The sequence below is a fragment of the Anopheles stephensi genome, chromosome 3 (assembly GCF_013141755.1).
Source record: "Anopheles stephensi strain Indian chromosome 3, UCI_ANSTEP_V1.0, whole genome shotgun sequence".
NCBI lineage: Eukaryota > Metazoa > Arthropoda > Insecta > Diptera > Culicidae > Anopheles > Anopheles stephensi.
In genome coordinates, this window is record NC_050203.1 from 54505673 (window position 1) to 54521864 (window position 16192).

Here is a 16192-nt window from a genome sequence, read left to right on the forward strand (position 1 = left end):
TTCTCAATTTTCAAACACTTTTGTACATTACTGTACCTCGACGAGCAGGGTTTATTCACCCCACCAAAATCATAGTAATGTACGAATTTGCACAGCAACGGTTCAATATTGAACCGTTTTCCGCATCCGTTCCGGCATCGGCTGCCAGCTGTCACAAGGGTTTCGGAGTAATTTCCGATCGTCACAATTTGATGAGTCTGAGCTGATCTGATCAATTGAACCGTTTTCCACTTTAGGTGGCCCCCGTACTACCGCACCGAGGTTCGCACGACCATTGCATGCAACGATTTCCCGCCATTATCCTGCCGATCGATCGTGAACCGTTTTGAGTATCCTGGAAGGCAAATTATTAGCTAGCGAAGCATTAAACTGCCATTAGCTGTGTGTGTGTTTCAGATCCAACGAAGGGAGGGTTTGAAGGTGGTCCAGGAGGGAGTCGGTAGTGGTGGTGGTGGTGATTAATCTTCCATGATTGCAAGATAAATCCGAGGTTCCACGAATCCGTCTTTACACCGGGTTGAACCATTACGATGCGGATGCCATACATCCTTGTTAGTTTTGAGCGTGCCCGTGAGTTCACTCTCGGGACGAGCGCTTGATGGACAAGCTCCGTTGGTGTAGTTGTGGCCGTTTGCTAGCTTCGGCGAAGGTTTTAAGACCAATGCAGCAATGCACTGTAGTACGATTGTTTTGAATTATTTAAGACAGCAGTGCCCATCCGAGCTTACAAACCCGAATCTCACCAAAACCCGAATAGCTTGGCTGGCTGACCCACAACTGCTTTTGTCAGAAACAGTGTTACGGTCAAGCGACGTATCGCTATTTGGTGGTGGTACAGAGTAACGTACCGTCGTTGAACGATAGTTTGCGCGATTAAATATTAAAATGGCAGGTTAAAAGACCAATGCAGGTGTTGCTCTGGGTGAGTCTGGACGAAGTGTCCGAATGCGAATCCTTCGAACTGTATCGTATGCCGTTTTTCTTCATGCTTCATCGAGCACACGGGTTCGATGCGAAACGGATCGAAGTTGCGGTTTGTTGTGCTAAAAATTCAATTTACGGTATGTTGCACCTCGGCACCGGTACAGGACAACCGGGGCAATCTGGTCAGTCAATAAATACATCACATACGGATGCGATGCAGTACGACGGCATTGCGGTAAAATCGGGCAAGACTATGTTAATTGTTGGTATGGGTAAGCCAGGTGGAAATTGAGGTGAAACAGGCGGAAAAGCGCCAGTTGTATCTAATTATTTTGTGATCATGCTCAAAGCTAGAAACGATTGTATCGGAATGGAAACGGCTTGTGCGTATTGGGGTGGACTCAACGCTGAAGAGGCCATAACGCCATAAGTAACCTTTAGCGGTACAGTAGAAATAGCTTAAATTGAGTTGAAACTATTAAATAAAACATTATCGATATCGGTTAAACTTGATACGGATTAAACGTTTAATCGGTTTTGTGGCTTATTGTGGACTTGCAGCTAAGGATTAAGAAAAAAAAAAACCTCTGCGTTCAGAGATTTACCATTTCAATCAACTGTCAAGGAAATTTATTTGCCATCTCCCACAAAAACCACAGCACCAAATCGAGCTGTCACTTGAAATACGTCACACAAAACTCAAGCTGTCAGGAATGGAATAGATGGACCCAGGGACGGAGCAGAAACACTGCAAACAAAATGTCGGTCAGTATACAATCCTCTTCACCTTGTTTGTGTGATCTTAAAATAAATAATCAAACAAAGACACGCGCAGCAGCAACAACTAAAAAAGGCTCGTATGCAACTGCACGTCTGAAGCATCGGTGAGATCAGAGCTATACTCGTGCCCCTCGTGTACTCGTCGTCAGATTCATTTTAATCGAATTTTGCGGTTTATCAGGATGGCCTGGGAACATTTCACGGGAAATCTGCAAGGATCGGTCAGCTTTCCGGGAAAAATACGGTATGCATGCAACGAGCAACCCAACTCAATTGGTAACGAAAATGGCACACAAGAATCGAGCCTGCTTGTTGACCGTCGTGTATATATAGGCCTGCTGGATGGACCCTCGCAGGATTTCCCTCGCTTACCGAGAACTACCAAGCAGAGAGCGGAATATTTCATCAGAATGCTGGTAGCCGATGATAGCCGCTACCATCGGTACCGAAAACCCCCGTCGGAAGTTCTCAGGCAGCAAGTGGCCGTTGTTGTGGTGTGCTAGTTTATCCACGTGCAAACACGCAACGGATGCACGGATACTGTGCCAAAAGGCGAGGCGGCCACCGCTGGTAGATGACCTAATAACTCAATTTTCAATTTAACCAACCGATGATGATGGAACGGTATCCTGTTGTGGTCATCGTCATCCTGTCCTGTTGTGGGTTGCGTTCACTGTCCACCGAGGTCGAGGTTCGCCTTCATTGCGTCTTCGTGCCCCGACAGGTTATGAGAGCTGATGTGCCTCTGTACCCCCCCCGGTCCTCGTCCCCTACATTATCCCTGGAGGGAGGTTCGAATTTGGCGTTTGGGCGATTATCGGTGGCACTACGGCTAACGCATCGTACGTTCGATTCCCGTTGCCCTGGTTGGTTTTGGCACTGGTTTTTGGCATTGATTGAGTGATGGTATGCGAGTGTATCGGACGCAAAATTGGGTCGAGCAGAAAATGAACTGCAGTGGACGATTGAACGACCAAGGCGCAGAGCAGTCAAGGTGTCAGGGTGTGTGTTGGATTAGGGGGAAATTAGGTAAGGGAAATAGAATATTATAGTATTAAGTGTAACGATGCGTTCTTTTGCTTCGATATATGATGTTTTTTAATATCAATATTGATTAGGCACAATCTAAACTATGTAAATAAAATCAACATCTAACCATAAAATCCATAAAAATATTCTGCTTGAGATGCTCCACGATACGAACAAAAATTTGTATTGAAAGCAGTTTATATTATAAAAAATGTACGCTAACGATCGAAAATGGTCGAAACTATTTAATTCCAACACATTTAAAGCAATTTGTCAGTCGCCGTTTGTCACCGATGGGAGGAAAAAAAACTTCTTGTCGTACATGTCGTGATGAAATTCTATTTGTAACAGAAATGGCTAACAAACGTAGCTGCGCGCTGGATGTAGCGCGCGTGTTGAGGAAAAGTTTTAATTAAAAACAACACCCAATCCTCAAACTCGCTTCCCGTAGTGTGGTGGAATTATGAATTTCGAAGGAAAAGGGAAGCACAGAACTCGAGAATATCACTACCCACAGGCATGGTGCAGGCGGAAAACCGACCGACTGCAAAGAGGCAAACGTCATCGCGGCCAACATGCGCGAGTTATTGTGCATCAGGATTACCTGAATAGTGAAGCTACGCGTTGAATAAAACTTTCAATATTGGACCATTTTTTTGTGTTGCTGCTGAAAGTATTTGTACGTGTGCGATTGTGGACATTACGGTACGATCCTGGGAGTTGGGAGCGAAGCTACAGGGTGTCGATTAAGGTAGTTAGAAACAAAGTTACGGAATGTTGTTTGAATTCATGTACGTGTGTGTGTGTGTTTGGGTTCCGTCCAGCTGATGGCATATGCTGTTGCCTTTTTTTACTCCATTTTGTTTATTACAGGTGTGTTGTTTGGTGGTTGGTGTGGTTAGAATTGTTTCGAGCTTGCGCCATCCATATACGATAATTGCATTCTGTTGTACCAGGGACGTTGCCGAGCAAATGGTGATCAAATTTAAAACTTTCTCGGCAACAGTTAGAGCAACGGGGAAAATGTGTGTGTGAGATAGAGAGTTTTTGTGTTCTTTTAAAAGACTCTTGTTGATTCTTACGACTAGTTTGTTGGTTGATGACCCCTTCTAAAGGCTTGTTGGATAGTGTCCGCATGATGTCTAAGGTTAATGACATAGCAGACCTTGGATAAAAAAGAAGAAATGGTTTATCAATTTGTCAATCACTAAAATTCCATTAGTGACCATGGTTGATTGTTGTTTTCCAACGGATTTTTTCCTATCGTTTGCGTTGCTTACGAAAAAAATATAGAAAATCTGCCGTTTGGATGAGTAAATATATTTTTGTATCAAAATGCCACTAGTCCCCCACATTTTTGACAAAGGTCAATATCATATTTCCACCACCAACTGGTTTGACACTTTTTTCCGGGATCGTTTGTTCCGTGTTTACGTAAAGGTTGGGAAAGGAATGTCAATCATGTTTAACCAGCGGTAAAAACAAAATATTCCATTCGGAAGCTAATCGGTGAAACCTTTAGCCATGAACCCGGAAGGCAAACAGTGTTGCCGGTCCGGTCTCAATTACATAAAGCGTTGCGACCTTTGGGGAGTTTTTTGTTGTTTTGTTTCGGGAAACACCTTACTCAGCGCAAACAAGAGGGCTTCCCTCTAGAATATTTTGTGTGCAGCACTGTGAATTTTAAATTTTAATGCACAGTGTGTTTTCTGTTTGGTCAAAAATCGTTCAATAAATACAGTTCTTAGACAATGATTAACACATGATGAGTGTACCCAACCACACATTGAAACAACTGGATTCCCAGCTCATAATCGACTTTTTACTAAGGAGACCGATTATCTAATCATCTATCCATAGAATGAATGCTCTGATACCGTACGTCAACTCCGTACAAGTTATAGGCCAGATTGTTCACCCGTCGGTTGACCGAGAATATGTATATAACCTCCTGAAGCCAGAATGGATGCTTTTGACCATTTTTAACCATATTTCCTCTCAGAGTTCGCTACATCAATTGCGCTTTGCATACTATTAGGCGTTTTTCGTACAGATTAACACGTTTTGTGAACGGGGAAATTTTCGAGTCGTTTACCAATAATTTTGTACTAATTATATAACAAAAAGGATTTAGATTTTTGAACTGTGAATTTCTCTATATGTACAAAAACTATGAGTTTTTTACATAAACATAAAATAATTAACAAATGGAGGCGCATGGTGCCTCACGGCTAATTAGGAATTTTAATCCAAAATTCATTAAAAATAACTCTTTAAAGCGAAACAAACTTATGAAGGGTATCAAAATTGTACCGCATTTCATTTTGGAACAGAAGCTAAAAGCCAATTTATGGGTGATTTCCATTTCCATCACGAAACCCATCCTTTACATAATGTATACATGGTGAAAAGAAGGTTTCTTTCATCAGTACATATCAAAACATGAACGAAGGGAAAGTGTGCTGTCGAATAAGAACGCAAATGCCCACTGTTTATGCAGCAGACAGGGCTGTACAAAGTGAATCGGTAGGTTCCGACAGTTCACCCATCGGACTGCTGTCTGTCTGTGTCTGATGTTTGCGTTTTTCATTCACTATGCAAACGAATGTACATAGACCGGTAAATTGTGAGCACACATGGAAAAACCGGAAGCACAAACCGACGAGAAGGAAGTTTAAAGTGGGAAGACATACACACAAAACAGTGGCATGGAATGTTGTCTGCTGCATTGTGTTTAAAATTTCAAAGGTCCAAAATTAACTTCATTGACGATCGTAGAATTTAACACTATCTTTCCTTATACTTTTTCCCCCCGAACAAATAGGTGATGGTAGAGTTCAACATAAAAATAGATAATTATTCCATGCACTGCTCATCGCATATGCTTGACGCACTCGTGAAGCCGGTCAGCCTTACCACGTACACTTACGATATTGCCGGAGAGGTGGTGTTTGCGTTTCTGGTTAGTGCGGAACATGATCGGTGTAGCAGATTGTGCTGCTAGCTCGGGCTGTCAAGAAGAAATGAAGATGTTCCGCAACAATTTCATCAACAGATTGGGTGGGCACAGTTGTATGTACCGTACTGTAAGGGCGCACCACCAGCAGCTTCAGTCTTTCGCACGATAGCCAAAACTACCTTAGCTCATTTCTTTTCACTTCTTCCAAGAAACGTCCGCCAACTGTCCTAGCGCTTGCTGCTTCGGACAAGTATGAGTAGAGCCCGAGGGCAGATTATGTTGACATTTTCACCCATTTCCTCTACACCTTCACGAGTCTTACGGAGCGGCATAGGTCCTTGTCGTCTGGTCTGGTGTTTCATCTTTCCGGGCGTATATGTTTACAATCTACGTGAAGAGTCTCCCGCTTTCAGCGAGTTTTACTACTACGAAATGTACACCTTCCTACTGCTTATTACAACCGTGGTGTATGGGGCGTTTTTCATCAACCGAACAGTATCATCACCGTTGAATGTTTGTGTGAGCGACCCGAGAGGTACGTAAGCGTCAAAGTCGTCGGCTTTACCAGACGTATTTGTTTGTGTTTGTTTTTAATTTTTTTTCGCTTTGTTGTTTTACCCCACCACGCCGACACACACACCCGAGCTATAGGAAAGTAGTAGTAGTAGTAGTAGTAGTAGTAGTAGTAGTAGGCTTACTACAGATCCCTCACGTACGACGTGCGGATGGCTAGCGTTGACGAAGGATGTAAATGAGCGTTTCTGATTAGCTCCGAGTACATAAACAGCAACAACAAAAAAGTATAATGCTCTCTTCAGCTTTTGTTGTTGCACGAGCCCACGATCCTACGTTCCTATATGTCCTTTTGTTTGCAGAAGGACAGCAGGATATGGCTTTTGTTGCACGGTGTTGTGTGTGTGTGTGTAGAGCCGGCAAGTAATTTGGAACACAAAATATTATGTCTTCTCCATCGCTCGCTCGTCCTCTCTCTCCAGCCCGAGTGCATACTGCCGAGTTGGATGGCAAGGAGGGTCTGATGACTGATTGTGCAGGAGTTTTTGGTACGGTGCGCCATAATTTTAATGGATGTCAAAGTGAATGCAAAATGGCACCAGCACACGCGGCCGTGTGTTTACGCTGATTTGCGACGAGACAATGGTGGAATCGCAATGAATGTTCCAATTAATTTTAATTAATCCCCAATTTCTTAACTGCCGTGTTTGTGCTAGCAGTGTTGCACCCAAATTAATTGCAACCAGTGAACCGAAACGCATTCGCAATGCCATAAATTAAATGTGTGTTTTGGTAGTGTGACAGATAATTTACTAATACAGTTTAAATGCTTTAAATTAGAATGTTTCGAACAATGTACCATTAAATAGAGAATAAGTAATCAGGAAACACCAACATGAACTGTCTCACGTTGACATTTCGTTTGCATTTTTTTTTTATCTTTGGGCTGTGCGAACTAAAATCTAAAGTGGTTCCACACACTTGAAGTGCCTGTTTTTTGCTCGCCGAGAGCTTTCAAAGGACCACGAACTCATCCATCCGAACTGAAGGAGCTTGTTAGCAAATACGAGCAGAAAAATGCTGCTTCCGTTTTTAAACGATTCCTTCCACATTTTCTTTTTGGAGGTTAAAAGCTTTCCATCTTTCGACGTGGAAAACATGTTGCCATTGCATCTTCCCCGATATGATGCAACTTATGCTCTTTTTGCTTAGCATCTCCCAGTCGTTGTAAACTGTGACCAAAATGTGACCGTCAAGCAGGGGGAAAAAAAATTCCACTTTCCAAAACCCAATTTTATTTCCCTACCTTGGCAGCAAATTGGAAATGATTCGTTCCGCTTCCTCGGGCGATGGGGGCGAGTACGATTCGTCTGTCGGTACCGGAAGCGAATGTTGCTGTTGCTGCTGCTGCTGCTGCTGCGGTTGATGGGATGGTAGCTGTAGCACTTGTGGATGCGTTGGTGCTGTGGCCTCGTCTGTCGGTTGAAAATCAGGTACAAATTTGGCCCTGTAATGGTGGAAAAGAGACGGGGAGCGATCGGTAAGGATTGTGCCGAGCTGATTTATCGACCGTCTGGGCTGGGTGAATCGAGCGAGTTCCCGGATGCGAATTTGAATGATTCCCTACCGTGTGTGGCAGGAGGGGTATGCAGGTGATTTGTGAGACACAAAATGGAAGCTTTTGAGCATAGGAAAGGTGGAATTTGTCTTTTCCCGTTTTTACATTGCAAGGCGGCAGGATGAGCAAATCGATCAAGTGGTACTATGAATCTGATCGCTCAAGCAATGGCATTTGAGGACCCTGTAGTTGAAGTCCTTCTGTAAAATATCTTCAAAAATCCTGCCGAAACATATGAAATATTAAAGCCAGCATTTCACAATCACGTAAACTGGGGCGCATATTGGACAGTAAAGCATCACCGGGGGGCTGACCGGGTGGATAAAATGGAAATGCCATAAACAATCCATTGCCACCATTTCTTCTAGACGTTCGCGTTGTACACATATCAACCAAATGCACAACGGAATTCTTCTTTCGTATATGTTTCTGTATGCGTGCATGGAGCTAAATATTTGAACCCTCCAGGGGCACGAGCTGACAGTTTATGTGACAATTTATTAAGCCTCCGGTACGTTTATGGCTCACTTTATTTTTACTCCGTGTTGCTCGTTCGCTTACGGATCGTAAAAAAGAAGAAAACGTTCACCTCGTTTTGGGTGGGCGCTTTGGGTGGGTGGGTGGGATGGTTCTGAAAGACACCCCAAAAAAGCACAAAAAGCTGTCGCAACTGCAAGTGACAATTCTTACGCTCACCGGTCCTGTTTCCTGCGAAAGGATGAGAAGTCTACATGTTATTTTGCTTTTGGGTGCTTTGGTATTGTTTTTTCCTCTTGTTTTTTTTTCATTCGATCTCGCGAGTCAGACACGATTGAGTTCTTTAACCACGAAAAAATAAAGCTAAACAAAAACAAGTCCCTTTAACTGCTGTGAAGCGTTTGGAATTGAACAAGATATCAACCGAAACGCACAACCCACCAGCTCAAAAATACGCCCCAAGGATTTGGAAAAATATCTCCAAAAAATGGAAAAGAAAGTTTGTGAAAAACACATAAAACACGAAAATGGTGTCGGTTGAGCAGCGGTTTTTTGCTTCATCTTCTTGCTGCAGATTCTTCGAAGCTTGTCCTTAGGCAAAGGCGAGGCCTTCAGGCTAAAATAAAACCATCTTCTTGTTGTTTAAGAGGAAAGCTCGAGCGAAAGGGGTTACGGACACGGTTTTACGATCCGTGATGCTTTGCCTGTTTTCGGGTAAGTTAGGGGTTTCTTCAGGTTGTTGAAGTTGTTCATTGTTCGCTCTTGTTTGCTCCAATTTTACGATGCAACAAGCACAAGCCACCGACAAGACAGGGCCAGAGAATGCGTTCCATCTTGTTAGGAATGACATCGGTTGGGGAGTGGTGTACGAATTCCTACAATCTTGTGGTACCGGTGAGCTTGTGAATGTTTGAAGCATCGTAAAATTAAATAAAACAGTGTCACGAAACCAGAACCAAGGACGAAGGAGGTGTTTAGATCGTTCAATCGAAACTTTGAGATAAAACCGAAATAAACGGTCAAGAAAATTGGAGGTGAAATCGATGAACAATTCAGCAAAACAAAACGGTTAGCTCCAAAACTTTGGATAAGCTCAAATTAATTTTTTATATGAAAATACAACAACCTAATCATTCATTACCAAGCGCTACAACCGCTTTGCAGTCCTGGTATGCTGAAGAAATTTCAGTAACGTTCTTACATCTGCCAATTAAATATTCCGAATTTTTTGGCCAACCTAAAAAAATTCTATCAAAGTATCAATGTGGGCCTTCTGCAACTCTTCTGTTCATGTGGACGGACTAAACCTATCTTTTGAGCTGGATCGTCCGGTGACATTCATATGACATGAGCCTCATAGAACGCGTCATTGTAGTAGCCTCCATCGTCCTTCCAAAAATACGGGGCATGAGAGCCCTTCGAGCATCCATCTCTCGAATGTACTTAAGAAGAATTCGCCAATTTTGGACAGCGTCCATGCCTCAAGGCGGCCTCAGAATTCCTTTTCTTCTTGGTTTGACGGCCTCTTAGGTTATGTCCACCATTTCTAGCTTCTTTTTGGCCTAACGATATCTTACGCTTTCTGGCCTACTCGATTTAATTGGATATTCTGTCCTCTACGGGGCAACGTTCCGGATGGGATTTGAACCTCGGTTCTTCCGTAAGAAGACCGGCGCCGTTGTCGTGGCCCATTTCTGGGCTTACTGAACTGATTAATAACACGTAGTTGGATACAGTCCAAGAAAGATTTGAATTCTACTGTGTGAAGACAGGGGTAGCTGTCGCCTCCACTACAGGGTGGACTCAGAGTATTAGGACTATGAATGTAAGATACAGTCCTAGCTTCATTCGTCGTTATTAAAATCGGCTATCAAATTTACATATTTACAGATTTACAGATGGGTAAATCTGTGTTTGGTAGTAGTAAAGCCGTTCTTCACACGACAGGACTACATATTCAATCCCGTCTAGGCCGTTTCCATTCATACAAGACTAACTGGACTATCCAACCATGGGTTGGACTCCAATAAAGTTATGGAAGCCTAAAATGGCAGACTGAGGCCTCCCGATTGGAGTGCAAAGTGGAAGAAGAATCTTCCATCCGAAGTTTTGTGCCACTGGCTCAATCCTTTGGAAAGCCTCTGCTAAGTAGAAGAACCTCAAACCAACGATGTCTGAGTCATCATCGTTTTCCAGAATCTGAATTGACTTATAGAAGATGATCTCCGAAACACCCAGCTCCGAGCCTTGGTTGACCCTCGATAGCTCCATATTTAAGAGAAGACAGTAATAACAAAAAGCATGCTCATACTTTTAAAAGTCCAATCTTGTGCATTGGGAGTGTGAAACTTGAAAAACTGTCAAACTTATAGCTCGTAAACCATTGCTTTCAGCGCTTCATTGGCGAGATTTTTAATTTATTCATTACCGTTAAAGGAAACGCACCGGTTAATTTAATATCACACCTCCATATCGAGCGATATATCACCATTCGCGCTGTGTGACAAACATTTCACACCACATAAAATTTGCACCGTGCCGTTCGACCGAAGAAATGGAAAAACTTTTCACACTTTCGACTACATGTCCGCTAACCGCATCCCCTTCGCCGAGGTTGTTAACGAACCGTGCGCCGTGGAAAAGGTGCTTGCGTTTGGAGCTTCTGCACAAATAAAAGCGAGCGCTCCTCGTGACACGCAAATCGCAGCGTTCGCTTAACGTTAGTAACGTTTCAGCGTTAAAGCTGTGCTGGTAGGTTCGTTAAACATTAGCCTCATTAGGGTGTGTCGGTAGCACAAGTGCACTTGAGGTGCGGAAAGGATAAGCAAGCGACCGAACGCGAGCTAGAAGTGGACCGGTTCCCAAGGTTCGGTGAGGAAGCCGCTGCTCGCTGTACTTCGAAATCTTGCCGTTAATGCTGTAATCTTTTCTGCCCATGCACCCATGGCCATCCTTTTTTTTGCAGCATGCCTGAATGCCATGGGCTGCCCATCCTGGGACCATGTATAAAATAAAATAAAAGAAAATGCAAATGCCTTTTACACCGGAAGGTAAAATTACAACGCAAGGCTACAAAAGCTCGGTGTGCATACATTCAGACGCAAGAGGGAGTAGTAGCACATGCAAAAAAAGCACAGAATAAAGCTTCTCGTTTTTTTTGCCTTCGTCTATCCGCTGTAGCGACATGCGAACATGCGGAAATGATGCTATAATTGCACTCCGGAAGTCCGTGTCCCGGGAAAGTAGGCCTGGTGGCCAGGCCCAGTGAACCGTTCTGAATGGCCAGTATAAGGTACGTGTGCAAGTATGTGCATGCCAGCAACAAGCAAGCCTTCCCGTCAGAGGATGCATAATGGTCTGAAAGTCCAGAAATGACTTCAAAAGTGATATTATGCACGCTTTTGCCCTCGCTCTGAAAAGGTGCTTTATGATATTACAAATGATGTGCGATGAAAACCAGCGGCAAATGTGTGAGAGCATTCGTGGACCCGTGATCCGCCCTTCCCGCTTACCTTCTTCCGTTCATGCTCATGTAACCATCGTCCTCGGATTGGTGGCCCTGCGACGGACTGTCCGGTTCGACCGCCGGATGATGATGATGGTGGTGGTGATGGTGGTTGAGGTGGTTTGTCAGGTCCGGTTCCTCCTCGAACTCCGACAGGACCTTATCGAGCAGTTCGAGCGATTTTTCCACATCATCGGTTGCACTGGAAAGGAAGAAAAACGCAAACGGGGAAGGAAGTTTATTAGTCTCATTATCGATATTACCGGTTCCTGGGAGAGGTGGCGCGCAATCTGCTAATGACTGGAGGTGAATAAATTGTGTTCATAAATTAAAAACGTAGGCCGTAGGGGTTCAGAACCGGCGGCGGCAGCTCTGATAAGGCGCACTGATTACAGCAATTAAGCGCGGTTAGTGATCAATTTTTTAAAGTAAATATTTGATAATTAAGAATATTATTTACTAAAAGCTAGAAACTATAATCAATTCGAAAAGAAAACTCGGATTCTTCATTTAATTTGACACTCGGAAGAGATGCACATCGCCTCACCGTACTTTGATTGATTGCTCTATGCATCGCATGCCGTGAGATTGACCCGCTGGCAGAAAATAATGTTAATTACTTCCTACAGCAGTTCCCGTTCGTTTTTAACCTCTCCTTGACCGCTTGAAGAGCTAGCCCGGGCACGAGCTCTGGCCAAGGAAAACCAGTTCCAGGATGTACGTGGTTCGTGTTTTTCTAGGACACTTCATCGACGTGGAGGTGGGAAAAGGATGTGAGATTTTCGCTTTTTGTTTCGCCTTGATCGCATCCACTAATGATGGATCGTTATGCTTTTAACTCTGGAAACTCCTGCAGGCGGTGCCACTCGGACTCAGGAGCTGTTGTAATGTAATACAACTATCCTGCTGTGGCGGAAATGGGATGTTTGAAAGGACTCGGGCCGGGACGGGACGGAACGGATGGGATGGTCGGTCGTTGGACAGGATGGTTGATTAATGAACGTGTTACGGCGGAAGCTTCACCGTGTAAGCGATACGCCGATCAGTTGCGAAACTCTGCAGGTGAGAATGTTAGTAATGTAAGATGGAGCTGGCATTGGCTGGCTGTTATTGTTGGGTGTGGAACGCACTTAAACCTGAAGCGTTTTGTTTTGTCTAATAAGACGATAATTGGGCTTTAATATTTGAGCAGCACCGTTTCCATGCCATTTGCTAGCAATGATTTATTCAACAATGCGCAATGTTGCACTTCGAAGCAGAAAACAAACAAAACGAACTTCTAAAACATGAAATGCATTTTATGCGAGCGCGAATAGCGTTTGATGGAGCACTTCCCGCCCATCTCATATCCAGTGTTCCTTCCGGAAGTTTTGTATTGTTATTTGAGAAATGTAAATTTTTAAACACCTCTCTGGAGTGGATGCTTTTGCTGGATGGCATATTTCCCTGCCCCTTAATGAAATGGCCCCCCCGTGTTTCAGCGTTACGTACGAGGCGCGCACACACGGGATTGCATAAATTATGATCGAAAAGTAGGACATCATGTGTGCGGTAGAATAGGCTTTTAAGGAAATGCCAATCATGGAGAGGACGAACGGCGAGCCTAAGAAGGAAGGAAATTATGCCACGAAGCAACCTGGTGGATCGAAGATAAAGTCCTTAAGAACGCATATTTTATTCACGGTGAAGCCCTTCGATTTTGTAAATAAATTAGAATATCTTGGCTAGAAGACCGAGCTAAAGGTAGAAGAGTATGGAAAGCTGTTTTTGATTAATTTTACTCACGTTTGTTTTATGATCTTCTATAAAGACTCATTATTATACGAGAAAAAATAGAGCTTAATAATAAAAAAACCACTACTACCATCTGCAAGATAGCTCTCCCAAGACTAAAATAAACCTTAACCTACAAAAAATCCTGACATTGGGGTCAAACTGTCACCATCGTTGTCGCTGGTCGTCGTCACCGGGAGTTAAATTAATTCCAAGTGATGACATACACAATTTGAGGCCAAACTCTGCTCGCTGTTCATTTCACTGTCGATTTGCTTATCGGCTGATGAGATTTCGCTTTCCTCAATATTTTTTCTGCAAAACGTTATTACTGGGCGGAAGAGTGACCATATCCGGGTTCGGGAAATGTCGAAGGTAGCGCAAGACACTCCCACTATCTGGGCTTCACAAGAAGTGTTTCGCCCCCCCTGCCCCACCGAGGGTTTGATGACTGACGGACGGAAGGTTCTGACAGGCCGTCAGAATCATTATCTGACCCAGAATCTGGCAGGTACTTTTCGGCGTGTCCGGGCCCAAGTGTTTTGGGGCCAGGTAGAGTGCATCTCAAGCCAAATTGGATGGGAAGTTTTAAAAGGTTGCATCGTTATTAAGTTGCCAGGCAGAGGAAAGCACGGTCGGTGAACGTCACGTGCTGTAAGAGAAAATATTGTGAGCAAAATAGTAATTTTGTATCTCACCAACTTCAAGAAGTGAAGCATTTAGGCAGGAACGATCCACAATAATTTATATCCCTAAGTTATCCTCTTAGCGAAGAAAGATGGTCCCTAATTGGCCTTTTCCAACGAATGCCCCATCAAACTGGACCGCCATTTACAGGTAACAGTCATTACGATCGAATGATAATGGCCATAACCGTTTAGCGGGGCCATCTTCCAATTGCGCCTGAAGTTTGAGATACAATTCGTATCCCTTTACTGTCCCATGGCACCAATGTCCTTTCTTTTGCACAACTGCTGACGCATTTTAGAGTGAACTGCGAGAGAAACAATGAGAGGCTCTCAGGCGTACTGAGAGCTTCCTGTTCCCGAGGGCTTCTTTTTCCTGGGCACAGATTCATTATGGCGCGTGATATTATAAAAGTACTGACGTGCAGGTTTAATTTCAAACAAAAGACAATTCATGACAGATAAACCACATATAGCGAAGGGAGCGAATATGTTTCTTATATCTACACATCTTGTATCCCCTTTAGTTAATTGGAAGCGACGTCCAAACCACATTGGCTCGCACAACCACTCTCAACGTGCACGTGCATCCTGACTTCGATGCTGTTTCCCCTTATTTTGGCACTCCATTAGCTTTTCGGGTAAATGGTACTTCGCACAAACAAAACCCACTTATGCCAGGATTAGGCACCCACCCAAGCCACCCGGTTAGGTGATGTGGTGGCCGTTTGTGTCCCCGAGCATACACACGCACACACCCCGAAGTAGATCGATTTTGTGAAGGTTATTTTCGGAATTTGCACAATTGGTTTTTACGCTTTTGAGTGGAGCCAGCGTGGGACGTAACGCCTTCGGAAGGACACTCAGTGTCGACACGTTATATGAGAGTGAGTCTGGAGCGGGAGGGTGGATGCTTGTAACCATGCGTGTAAAAGTGCCATTTAATGTCGTGTTAAATGTGGTTTGCATGCAAAATGACCGTTTCTGTTTAGAATGGCTGCCCTTCGTATACTTAGGGCGAGTGGGAGCAAAACTGCTCTTGGTACAGTGTTTGATTTCCAGGATCATTGTTACAATGTTTCGTTACTATATGTACGCCTGGGGAATGTGGAAGTAGCTGCTGTTTTATTTGTTGGTATTGAATTTTTCTTCGATCTTTGCGCATTATTTTTGGAATGGAAGAAAATTGCTAGCAGAGTTGCACAATCAATAGCGCAAGTGCTTCCGGCGAAGCAGTTTTCTTCAATGTTCCGCATAATCTCGCATGATAACAATTGCAGTATAACTGCATCAGAGCAGTATCGTTCGAATTGAAAATGATGGTGCAATTTATGGAGGATGGGAAATAAAAGCATGCACTTTTTTTGTTATAACCCATTTATTTATTTATAAACCACTTTATTGGAGTCATGGGGTAAGATGATTACATTATAAACCTTGCTTGAATGAAAACCTGTAAGCTGGTTGACAATATTTCTCGGAAAACAATTTGTTACTCCTTGATAGAGAACAGGAGGTCCGTTCCAGGTATCTCCTTTAATATATTATCTGAAAGGAAAGAGCTGTCTAGGGCACAGCAGTTTCATATTTTACAGTTGGACTACTTTTTTTAAGTAAAATCGATATTTTATAAAAGCAAAAGAATTTTATGCTGTTTTGAAAGCCATTTCAAATGAAGCATCATTCACTGCTGACTACTTCACCATGTTGCCATTCTTGTACAGTATCAGCAGGATGAGACTTTGCGTAAAGCTGATAATACTTAACAGCTTCTAATAGCATTTGAATTTCAAAACCACTGTTGGAATATCAAATCAAATTTAATTCGAATGTTTATAAGGATTATGGATGATAATCTCAACAATATCTCAATTAAGAGCTTGAAGACATTATCCACGGTTTTGTATTATATACCTGAAAGAAGGTCT

The 16192-nt window shown here is 43.4% G+C and overlaps 1 protein-coding gene across 12 annotated transcripts in view; it reads right to left on the reverse strand.

Annotated features, from left to right (window-relative positions):
* Nucleotides 1–16192, reverse strand: part of LOC118513378 (mucin-5AC) — a 182285-nt gene that overhangs the window by 61529 nt on the left and 104564 nt on the right. For 11 of the 12 annotated variants that reach the window (XM_036059036.1, XM_036059028.1, XM_036059037.1 and 8 more), the window contains 2 exons: nucleotides 11813–12007; nucleotides 7512–7712 (listed from right to left, as the gene is read on the reverse strand). In XM_036059036.1, the coding sequence (XP_035914929.1) occupies nucleotides 7512–7712; nucleotides 11813–12007 (396 nt within the window). The remainder of the gene's footprint in view (nucleotides 1–7511; nucleotides 7713–11812; nucleotides 12008–16192) is intronic. The other variant, XM_036059039.1, reaches the window with a different exon arrangement.